The sequence below is a fragment of the Pristiophorus japonicus genome, chromosome 17, assembly GCF_044704955.1.
Source record: "Pristiophorus japonicus isolate sPriJap1 chromosome 17, sPriJap1.hap1, whole genome shotgun sequence".
In the NCBI taxonomy this organism is placed as follows: Eukaryota; Metazoa; Chordata; class Chondrichthyes; family Pristiophoridae; genus Pristiophorus; species Pristiophorus japonicus.
The window spans coordinates 82,596,668-82,608,877 of NC_091993.1; the positions used below are offsets into that span (position 1 = coordinate 82,596,668).

The 12,210-nt window shown below is 43.9% G+C and overlaps 1 protein-coding gene across 1 annotated transcript in view; it reads right to left on the reverse strand.

Moving 5' to 3' along the window:
- Positions 1–4,526, reverse strand: part of LOC139227834 (NADH-cytochrome b5 reductase 3-like) — a 36,377-nt gene extending 31,851 nt beyond the window's left edge. The window contains exon 1 of the mRNA XM_070858907.1: positions 4,410–4,526. Coding sequence (XP_070715008.1) covers positions 4,410–4,424 — 15 coding nt within the window. The 5' untranslated portion in view covers positions 4,425–4,526. The remainder of the gene's footprint in view (positions 1–4,409) is intronic.
- Positions 4,527–12,210: the final 7,684 nt, after the last annotated feature.

Consider the following 12,210-nt stretch of genomic DNA (forward strand, 5'->3'; position numbering starts at 1 on the left):
ACTAATGCAACCCCTGATGCATGAAGCAAGTTGTTCAGGTCTATTGTCTCCATATATGGGCACAGTAGAGTGTTTTCATTCCTTAGACTAAACCGTTTACCTCCCAAGTAAATGCTGGGAAGTCATACAGCACTCCAACACTTCCCAGCAACTACACCTCAAATACAGCAGATTCCCACTGATCAATTACAACACAGTACCTACAGCCATATCAACATCGAAAGCACCATTTCTTTTAACTGCTTTGAAGACTTCATGCCTTCCAACGTCTCTATGGCTGCCATCTTCACGTATGCTTTACTTTTTATTTAAATCGTCTTGATGGGATTTTATTTCTGTTTTCATTCATGGTAAACAGAATGCACAACAGGGATATTTATCCAGGAAGTTAACACAATTCAATAAAAATCACAAACACTCTTGCTTTGCAATGGATACCCAAGAAAGGACAATCGCCATAAACTAGTTCAGCAGTTGTCTCTTTTACATTAAGTGGTAGACATTTCAGTCATTTTAAACCTTATGTACTGTCTTCCTGGTCGGTTTGAGCTGCACGCCATTCAATTATTTAGGCAGTCATTTTTTTTGAAAGGAGAACCACACCTGGGATTTTGTCAAACAATGCATGTAGTTAAAAACACAGTAATTTGCCACTCTTAAAAAAAAAAAAAATTGACAAGCAAAAATAGTAAATATCTACACTCTTAAATCTAACAAGAAATGGGCTGAAAGTGGATTTTTTGGTGCCGCAGCAGTTGGAAGCAAAGCGAGTCTGGGTAGTCTTAAAGCACAGCACTAAATAGTTCAGGAATAAATTGGTTCCATCACTCAAAGATGACTGGATTTTTGAGGAATTTAGAGCATGTCCAACAGTAAATATCTATTTAAACAAAAGCACAATTTGGGAAATGGAAATAACCCACAATGCTTTTCTGAACTTAGGCTAAATTACTTTGGAGGAAGCTTCCCATTGTATTTAACTGAAGTTACACCAAAATTTAAAAAAAATGAAAAGCATTCTCCAACAATGTTCGCAAGAACCACAAGTTAAGAATACACCACGCTGCAGAGAGATTTTCGAACAGAATATAGATAGGACTAATGTAATGTTAATTCTCTTAACATGCCCCTCCCCCTTGGTTGAATTCCTTCTCACCACTTCGATTAATCTTCACTTTGCACAGCAGTTACTGCCAATTAATTCTAAAGAGGTTTAATCAAAATGGCAGTCAGCCATTGTGCCAGCCTTTTTCCCCACCAAACATATCATAGAATCATACAAATTTATAGCGTGGAAGGCAGCCATTTCGGTCCATTGTGTCCGCGCCGGCCGGCCAAGAGCTATCCAGCCTAATCTCACTTTCCACTCTTGGTCCATAGTCTTGTAGATTAAGGCACTTCAAGTGCACTTCCAAGTACTTTTTAAATGCTATGAGGGTTTCTGCCTCTACCACCCTTTCAGGCAGTGAATTCCAGACCCCCACCACCCTGTGGGTGAAACATTTCCCCTCTAAACCTCCGACCAAATTACTTTAAATCTATGCCCCCTAGTTGTTGACCCCTCTGCTAAGGGACATAGGTCCTTCCTATCCACTCTATCCAGGCTCCTCAATTAGGTCTTCCTTCAGCCTCCTCTGTTCTAAAGAAAACAAACCCAGTCTATCCATTCTTTCCTCATAGCTAAAATTCTCCAGTCTAGGCAACATCCTCATAAATCTCCTCTGTATCCTCTTGTGCAATCACATCTTTCCTGTAATGTGGTGACCAGAACTCCCCGCAGTACTCTAGCTGTAGCCTAACTAATGTTTTATACAGTTCAAGCATAACCCCCTGCTCTTGTATTCTAAACCTCAGCTAATAAAGGCAAGTATTCTGTATTCCTTTTTAACCACCTTATCTACCTAGCCTGCTACCTTGAGATCTGTGGACATGCACTCCAAGGTCCCCTTGTTCCTCTACACTTCTGTGTCCTATTTAATATGCATTCCCTTGCCTTGTTAGCCCGCCTCAAATGCATCACCTCACACTGCTCCAGATTAAATTCCATTTGCCACTATTCTGCCCACCTGACCAGTTCATTGATATCTTCCTACAGTCTGCAGCTTTCTTCATTATCAACCACACAGCTAATTTTTGTATCATATGCAAACTTCTTAATCTTACCCCCTACATTCAAGTCTAAATCTTTGTTAAAACCACAAAAGGCAAGGGACCGAGTACTGAGCCCTGCAGGTCCTCCCTCGAAACAGCCTTCCAGTCACAAAAACACCCATCAAACATTACCTTTTGCTTCCTGCCTCTGAGCCAATTTTGGATCCAACTTGCCACTTTGCCTTGGATCCCATGGGCTTTTACTTGCATGACCAGTCTGCCATGTGGGACCTTATCAAAAGTCTTGCTAAAATCCATATACACAACATCAAACGTACTACCCTCATCAACCCTCTGTTACCTCCTCAAAAAATTCAATCAAGTTAGTCACACGATCTACCCTTAACAAATCCATGCTGACTGGCCTGGATTAATCCATGTCTTTTCAAATTAAGATTTATTCTGTCCCTTAGAATTTTTTCAAATAATTTTTCCACCACCAAGGTTAGGCTGACTGGCCTGTAATTACCCGGTCTATCTCTTTCTCCCTCTTTAAACAAAGGTCACATGTTAGCAGTCCTCCAGCACCACTCCTATAGCCGGAGAGGATTGGAAAATAATGGTCAGTGCCTCTGCTACTTCCTCTTGCTTCTCTCAACAGCCTGGGATACATTTCATCCGGGCCTGGGGATTTATCCACTTTCAAAGTGGCTAAACTCCTGAATACTTTCTCTCACTGTTTGTTTCATCTAATATTTCACACTCCTCCTTGATTGCAATGTCTGCATTACCCCTCTCTTGTGAAAACAAACACAAAATATTCATTAAGATCCATACCCACTTCTTCTGCCTCCACACACAGATCATTATGGTCTCTAATATGCCATTACTCTTTCTTTAGTTATTCTCTTGAACTTAATGTATTTATAAAACATCTTTGGGTTTTCCTTGATTTTACTTGCCAAAATATTTTCATGCTCTCTTTGCTTTCTGAATTTCCTTTTTAAAATCATCCTTGTACTTTCTATACTACTCTCAGGTTTCTACAGTATTGAGCCCTCAGTTTCAGTCATAAGCCTCCCTTTTTTTCTTTATCCTACCCTATATGCCCCTCAACATTCAGGGGGCTCGTCCTCCTTGAATGCCTCCCACTACTGACACAGGTTTACCTTCAAGTAGCTATTTCCAGTCCACTTTGGCTAAATCACATCTCAGCTTAGTAAAATTGGATTTTTAGAAGTTTTATTTCTGGTTTATCTTTGTCCTTTTCCATAACTACCCTAAATCTAATTGAATGATGATCATGATCACCAAAATGCTCTCCCACTGATACCCCTTCCAACTGCCCAGCTTCATTCCCTAAAACTAAGTCCTTAACCGCACACTCTCTTGTTGGGCTTGCTACATACTGGCTAAAAAGTTCTCCTGGATGCATTTTAGGAATTCTGCACCCTCTATACCTACTACAAAAAAAAATGTAATGGTGTAGAATGCTTTAATTTGAGCTTAAATTGAAAGCAAGATATTGATTTCCATTAATAGCATGTATTTCTTCAGCAATCTTAAGTCAATAAAACATCTTGAGCAAGTTATTGTAGTGCAACACTAAATGCTTGATGGTAAAGTCCAATGGTTTCAAGTTATTTAACATTAACTAAAATCCTTACTAAATACAAGCAATGCTATTCCTTTAACAGGCAAGCTAACTTTCAAAACTAGTTTCAAGGACATGCTGCCAGATGAATATATTAAGACCCTGCGGCATTTTGGCAGTGTTCTCCATTTTTATGATCCACCCACTAGTCAAATATTCCACCGTACGTTCCAGGTATATTTGTACAAATGCAGGGAGAATTCCACCTCCCTCCTCGCCCGCCCCAAAACACAGTATCACACCCCCAGAACAGCCACAAAGGTTTTTTTGTACTCAACATGGCAATTATTTTCCAGTGCAGTGAGCTCAACCGGAAGCAAAAATGCAATAACACAAAATAATTAAACACAGGATGAACATTATAGTATCAGGTCTTACAAACCTAAGTGGCTATAAACAACACAGCAATGGAAGAAAGCTATTTTACACAAAAAGCAGCTGGTTTATACATTGCCTGTGTGCACATGGTCTTTTACTTTCTGACAACTGTGTAGTTAAACAGCCCCTGCACCAGCACAAGCTCCACCTTCCCTCCCCTCCCCACAGCCCGACACACCCCGCCCCTGGCGGTGCTGCCGTCAGCCCAGCGCTTGCTGAGAGACTCCCCCGAATGACAGAGACCCCCCCCCCCCGACAGGTACACTGCTTTCCCTCACTCACTTACCAGCGCATATCCCATGGCGGGGCCGGCACTCAGGCTGTGGCCTCTGATACTCGGACACTTGCACTTACGGCTGTTGCCCGCCCTTCACTCTCCCAGAAACACCCGCGCCCGCCACGCATGCGCGCTCCGACCGACAGAGTGACCAGCGCCCCCCAGCGGCCAGGAGACTCACTGCTGTCTCGGGGCGGTGACCCTGGGAGAGGTGATCAGCTGGAGCACGCACCCACAACGTGCATTTACATAGCGCCTTCACTGCAGATTAAAAACATCCGTAGGCCCTTCACCATGCTGCAACACACCAAATTAAACAGCTTCTACCCACTGTCGACGCATACTGGGAGGGTGGGAACTGGGAAGATTGAGTAGATTGGGCCTGTATTCTCTTGAGTTTAGAAGAATGAGAGGTGATCTTATTGAAACATACAAGATTCTGAGAGGGATTGCCAGGGTAGATGCTGAGAGGTTGTTTCACCTGGCTGGAGTGTCTAGAACTCATCAACATAGGCAGTCCCTCAGAATCAAGGAAGACTTGCTTCCACTCTTAGCATGAGTTCTTAGGTGGCTGTACACTCCAATACGAGAACCAGAGTCTGTCACAGGTGGGACAGATAGTCGTTGAGGGAAAGGGTGGGCAGGGAGCCTGATTTGCCGCACGCTCCTTCCGCTGCCTGCGCTTGATTTCTGCATGCTCTTCGCGACAATACTCGAGGAGCTCAGCGCCCTCCCGAATGCACATCCTTCACTTAGGGCAGTCTATGGCCAGGGACTCCCAGATGGGAATGTCGCACTTTATCAGGGATGCTTTGAGGGTGCCCTTGTAACATTTCCTCTGCCCGCCTTTGGCTCGTTTGCCGTGGACGAGTTCCGAGTAGAGCGCTTGCTTTGGGAGTCTCGTGTCTGGCATGTGAATTACGTAGCCTGCCCAGCGGAGCTGATCAAGTGTGGTCAGTGCTTCAATGCTGGGGATGTTGGCCTGGATGAGGACGCAAACGTTTGCGCGTCTGTCCTCCCAGGGGATTTGCAGGATCTTGCGGAGATATCGCTGGTGGTATTTCTCCAGCGACTTGAGGTGTCTACTGTACATGGTCCACGTCTTTGAGCCATACAGGAGGGCGGGTATTACTACGGCCCTGTAGACCATGAGCTTGGTGACAGTTTTGTAGGACTGGTCTTCAAACACTCTTTTCCTCAGGCGGCCAAAGGCTGCATTGGCGCACTGGAGGTGGTGTTGGATCTCGTCGTCAATGCCTGCTCTTGTTGATAGGAGGCTCCTGAGATAGGGGAAGTGGCCCACGTTATTCTCAATCTTCCTGTTTAGAACTAGGGGCGCAGTCTCAGGATAAGGGGTATTTAAGACTGGGATGAGGAGGAATTTCTTCACTCAGAGGGTTGTGAATCTTTGGCATTCTCTGCTCAAAAGGGCTGCAGATGCTGAGCCATTGAGTATATTCAAGATGGCGATCGATACATTTCTGGACTCTATGGGAATCAAGGGATATGCAGATCGGGCAGGAAAGTGAAGTTGAGGTCGAAGATCAGCCGTGACCTTATTGAATGGCGGAGCAGGTGTTGTGTATGGAGAAAGAGTCAGACTGAACACTGTGAGCTCAAAGTAAAGTGTGACCTTAGTTTTTTATTGCAGGTCTCCAGAGTGCCTCTCCAACCTGTGAAGCCTTCTTAAATACCTGTGCTCCCAAGGGATTATGGGATCCTTTGGGACTCCAGGGAATGAGCCCTCTGGTGGCTGTACAGAGTAAATACAAGTCCACATATATAACAACATTCCCCCCCCCCAAAGTCAATCGTGTAACTATTTACAATGTGAGTCGATCTGGGGCCCTTCTTGCCCTGGTTGTTCATCTCGGTGTGAAAGCTGGTGTTGTTGAATCATTTGTTGGGCCCTTGCTGGGCTGCTGGGTGGATGATGGGTTCTGCTTTGTGGTCAACCGTGGTGTCGGTTGCCACTGGTGTGTGTTTTGGGGGATCAAAAAAGGTAGGGTCCAAGGTGGGTTGCTCAGGGTAGTCCGTGAATCTGAGTTTGATTTGGTCCAAGTGTTTGTGGTGAATGAGTCCATTTGAAAGTTTGACCCGAAACACCCTGGTCCCCTCTTTAGCCACGACAATGCTGGGAAACCACTTGGGACCTTGTCCATAATTTAATACAAAGACAGGATCATTGACTTCAATCTCGCGTGACACACTTGCGCTATCATGGTATGTACTTTGTTGAAGCCATCTGCTCTCTACCTGTTCATGTAGATCAGGGTGAACTAACGAGAGCCTTGTCTTAAGTGCTCTTTTCATGAGTAGTTCAGCAGGTGGGATCCCAGTGAGTGAGTGTAGTCTCGTGCGGTAGCTAAGCAGGACTCGGGATAGGCGAGTCTGCAGTGAGCCTTCAGTTACCCTCTTCAAGCCTTGCTTGATGGTTTGCACTGCTCTCTCTGCCTGACCATTGGACGCTGGTTTAAATGGGCCAGATGTGACATGTTTGATCCCGTTACGGGTCATGAATTCTTTGAACTCAGCACTGGTAAAATATGGCCCATTGTCGCTCACCAGGACATCAGAAAGCCATGTGTGGCAAACATGGCCCGCAGGCTTTCAGTAGTGGCAGCGGACGTGCTAGCCGACATTATCTCACATTCAATCCACTTGGAGTACGTATCTACAACCACAAGGAACATTTTACCCAAGAACGGGCCTGCATAGTCGACGTGCCCCTAGACCACGGTTTGGAGGGCCAAGATCATAAACCTAGCGGCGCTTCCCTGGGTACATTGCTTAACTGCGAGCATGTATTACATCTATGAATGCAGGGCTCTAAATCCGCATCGATACTGGGTCACCGCACGTGGGATCTGGCTATCGCTTTCATCATTACGATACCTGGGTGGGTACTATGGAGGTCATTGATGAAGGTGTCTCTGCCCTTCTTGGGGACCACTACTCGATTGCCCCATAGGAGGCAGTCTGCCTGTATAGACATTTCATCTTTGCGCCGCTGGAACGGCTTTATCTCTTCCTGCATTTCCACTGGGACACTGGACCAGCTCCCGTGAAGCACACAGCTTTTGACTAGTGTTGTAGGAGGTAGACACCTTTAGAATATACCAGAATACTAGGCATTAGGCACCTGCTAGATATATCTAAACGCATATAAGTTTAAAGTGGCCACACATAAAATGGCTGCCCAGGCATGATGGGAAATCAGGTAGTCAAGCTGTGAACTGTTGAATGTTCAATGACCGAGCAATAACCCTGTGAGGCCTACTATAGGAATGCCTTGGATGCAGGATAAGAATAATGAGGAGAGAACCCATCTCCCGTATTCAAGGCCATAAACCAATTAATTCCCCAGGAAGAAAGAACTAGTGAGAGAACCTATATCAATCAGCCCAAGCTGACAAGAGACGAACACATGGTTCCTGAGACATAAGGGGAATTCTATTGGGTTAAAAGAACCTATATGTAATCTATAATCGTTGTGATTGGCTTGTGTCCAGCCGTGATGGGCTGTGTAACTGTAGTAAACTGTTTGTAACTGTTGTGAAACATATAAAAGTGAATGTAACCCTTTGTTCTGTGGAGAGAAGCCTGGACTCAGTCTTGTGATTTCCTCCCCGCTAAGCGTAATAAAGGCCGCATCAGCATTGGAACCGACTCTGAGTGTTGTGTGATTCTTCTGAGAAAACACTAACGCTAACAGTGGCGTAGTCGACGGGATTTCCCGGAGTCGCTGGACGCCCTTGGAAAAACCCGGGTGAGTATAAAAAAAAAACGATTTTTAAGTATAAAGGGTGCGGAAGGTGGAAGCTGGTTGATCGACACGAGGAGACAGTCTAATATCTCAAACGCCTAGCCTGAGCCTGAATTAAGAGGACTTTTGTCCCACGTGACGGCCAGGAACCAAGTAGGCGTAGGGAACACACTTAGACCGTGGGATCGTGATACCGAGAGACATCTTCCGGACCCAGTAGTGTAATTTGAAATACCCCGGGGTAGAACCAAGCGGTGTACAGCGGCTAACGGAATCCAAACCTGTGAACAGGGTCGGACCAACGGGCCGAGCGGTGGTAGGTAGTCGTTAAGGATACGTAGAGCACTGCGGGAATTGCTTAAACGCGTTTTTAAGAATTGTATAAATTTGTGTAACAGCAGAACTTGTGACCTGACAGTAGCCAAGAGACAGTTTACTACAAGTCGCGCTAGAAAGAAAGCGGACCGCTGAGAGTAGATTCCTAACGGTACTAGTCCTACCCAGGAATGGCCATGAAAACAAGTAAACTCGAGTGGGGACCAGAAGGGTCGCTTACCCGCCACCTGGCGGAAAAACAAAAGAAGCTAATCGAAAAAATGATTAAAGCAGGGTGGAATCCTCAGGAACTAGTTATGTGAGGAATTATTTAGATAAAACTACGAATTCCCTGAAAGGTCATGGATCCAAAAATAGAGCCAGCCAAAACAAGAAGAGAGACTGTTGTAAATGTCTGGTCGTTGAGTGAGAAGTGTCTGTGTGATTTTTGACTGCAGAATGAATTTTTTTATGTTTTCATGTTCCGAAAGCCTGGTTGGAAGAGGAATGCAAGTGTCTGTTTATTTTAGAAACAGAGTGAAAGTCTTTTTTTAACCCTTTGTAGTGTTGTCCTGTATGTGGGAAGTTTTAAGACATTTAAGTTAGAAACGCAGGTGTGGAATTATTCGGATGATAAGTTACGGAGCTAGGAAAGTAAACAAATAAAGGATAGGTTTGTTGAGCAAAAGATTTATTTGACATGCTCACTTACTTGCCGAAAGAAAACATGCAATGATTGATTGGGTTGAAAGACATAAATTTAGTCTCGGAATGAGATAAAGAATGCTTTAAAAAAAAAAGAGCTTCTAGCAAAAAAAAAGTTTTAAATAAAGATTGAAATTACAAAGTTTGAATTGGGATTTTGAGATATTCAGAGAAGGCACAGAAAATACTGAGGTGGATTCAAAAAAAAAAAAATTATTAAATTAAATCTGATCAGGTCAAACTTCTGGGCGAGTGGCGAGTTATCTGCGAAGGTGTAAAAGGGACTTTTGGAAAATGTTAAAAACAGCAAACTTTAGTAACGACTTTGAAACTGGAGCATTTTGAGATAACGAAAGGCAGCCCTCAAACTCTCAAAGCTGGACTCCATTCCAGTTATGGAGAAAAAGAAAAAGATAAAGACGCCACTTTGAAAGTAAACAATTGATTTTAAATTAGCAACTTTATGGAGTTACGAACCCTCCGTGTAAAATACAAAACCTAATTTGAAGAAAGAAAAAAATAGATGTAACGGACTAAATGGAAAAAGACATAACTTACTAAATACTAGTTGATGTTTGCTGTGAAAAAGATATTGGTTTAATTAGAAGGAAAAAAAATTGGAATAGGTAAAAAACACTCCACATGGATTCGAATTTTAAATTATGAAAAAGTTTCAATGCAGTTTGAAAAGATTTCCAAAATGGACAGTGTTTATCAAAAATGTCCCGAACAGTCTAAACAAGCAGGAGGGTTTTGAAGATAATGAGGAGAAAGAGAGAAATAAAAAAAAACAGAATTGAATTTCAGTAAACAAAATTGCTATTGTATGTGTGGTCTTGTTTTAAAACAATTTAAAAAACAATTTCTTTGGCAAGTACTTGAATTAGAAGTTAAGAAAACATTGGAGTTTACTCTAATGATTTATGCTGTTTAACGGATTCCTAATTTCGAAGCCAGTTTTGAAGGCACAAAGACTTTTTTTCAGATGATTACGTGAAGTCACGTAATGACATCAGGTCTTCTTACAAACCTGGAAAGGAGTTAACCCTTTCCATTGACAGCCGTTTTATACTGAACATTATTAATTTGGATTTCTTAATAGGAAAAAAAAAGACTCACCTAACAGAGGAAACAAAAATAAAAACAGAACTAGCTTATGTAATAATACTTGCCTGATACAATAAAGAAATAGATACTCAATAAAACAAATTGAAGAGTTAAAAGCTAAGATAAACAGGCTGGAAGAGATAACGGGACTAGACGGATAGTGCAGTGCGCAGCCATAGCACCATCACCTACGGCAGTAGAGCCAATGTACCCCACGGTGGGTAGGTGTAGTCCACAAACCCAACCTAACGGTAAAGCAGACAGCGATGTTTGGAGGAATAGCTTTGGCCTTGGTCATAATAGGAGTTTGGGTAATATTTAAGTGGGTAAAGACACGGGCACACGCCCTACAGATTCAGCTCGAAATGGTTCGATTATAACCTTGTGCTTCTGATTTTGCAGGGTGACAGGGACACTCGTAGAGCAAAAAACTTAACCCCTGGTGACGACCAGGCCGTCTGTTTAAAATTACAGATAATACTTACCGGAATGGGAATACGAATGGCGCTACTCGTAATATGGATAGCCCTGCGACATGCACGTACCCTGGGCAACACCGACGGACAGCAGAGCACGCTGGAAATAAACAACTACATGAACTATGGAGTCTTGTTTAATTTAACGGACGGAATGTGCATCCCAGCAGCCAAGGACTGGAGCAAGGACAGGACTTATTTTAATGCATGGTTACAAGTGAATCCTAATAAGAATCCTAATAAGAATAAGAGTATGTGTACAGTGCTCCACGGGTATAAGGAGCAGATGCATTAAACGGAGGGTTGTCAAAGGGCCCGATGAATGTACTTTCGGCATAATTTGCGCGCCTCCGGGACAATCCCAGCAATCGGTCATCCGCAAGAAGGGAATGGGGCTGTGTGGGTATTACGAGGAGGCGGGGGTGGCTGCAATATCATTGTATGTATGTTTCTCACCCCCTCCAACACCGCACCCCATAAGAACCACTACATTGCCCGAGAAACTGCCTTGTCCCATAACTACTAAGGGACCAGAGAATGGGATTGTAATATACAACGAAGGGGAACTGTTGTATGATAATGTTAAACATGAAATTGTGCCTGTTCTGATCAATATTTCAGGCATCCAGATGCCGGAATACTGTACCGAACAGTCAAGGAAAATGTACAATGTATTAAGTAAAGTTGTAATGCAGCAGGCTGCCGATGCAATGGGTGCCAGTAGGTTCCGGGGACAGGGGTTAGCCCCCAGGATGAAGAGGGAAATAGTTAATGATGTTGCTACCGTTTTCAATACAGGGACTCCGTAGTGAACTCGATAGATATACAAGGATTAAATGAGAGGGTGGAACAGCTTAGAGGGGTGATGAAGGGGTTATTGGAGAGGGTGGAGCAAAACCAGGAAGACCAAGCCAACCTAGGAAAGGAGGGTGCCAAAATCCAACTGGATGGCATCTCAGTCCTGGAAGCTCACGCCAGAACCATCAATCACCTCATTGATAGAGAACAGGAAGATACAGGGAAAGCAAAGACAGGGGCAACTCTGTCACGCTTATGGTCTGTGGATGGTGGGACAGATCCGCCACAATCTCGACCAGATCCAACGCGGGGAAGTACCCGATTGGATAGACAGTTCACATTTAGCTCAGTTGGCTAACCAAAGGGGGACACTGGATAATTGTACTCTGAAGGGACTGACCAGAGTATACCAAGCAATTCCAGATTGCCAGATGGGTAGGACTACCGGGATAGGGATAGTCCTGATGATCCCTATAGCCACGCCGGACTCAGGGCCGTTCCCCCTATACCAACGAGAGAATATCGGAATAATACGGGAAAATGTCTCCATACGCTACTACCTGACCACCACCTCTGCCGTTCGTCGAAACAACATACTTACCGGGATTTCCCTAGCAGATTGCAAGCAAAAGGGGGAAATCAC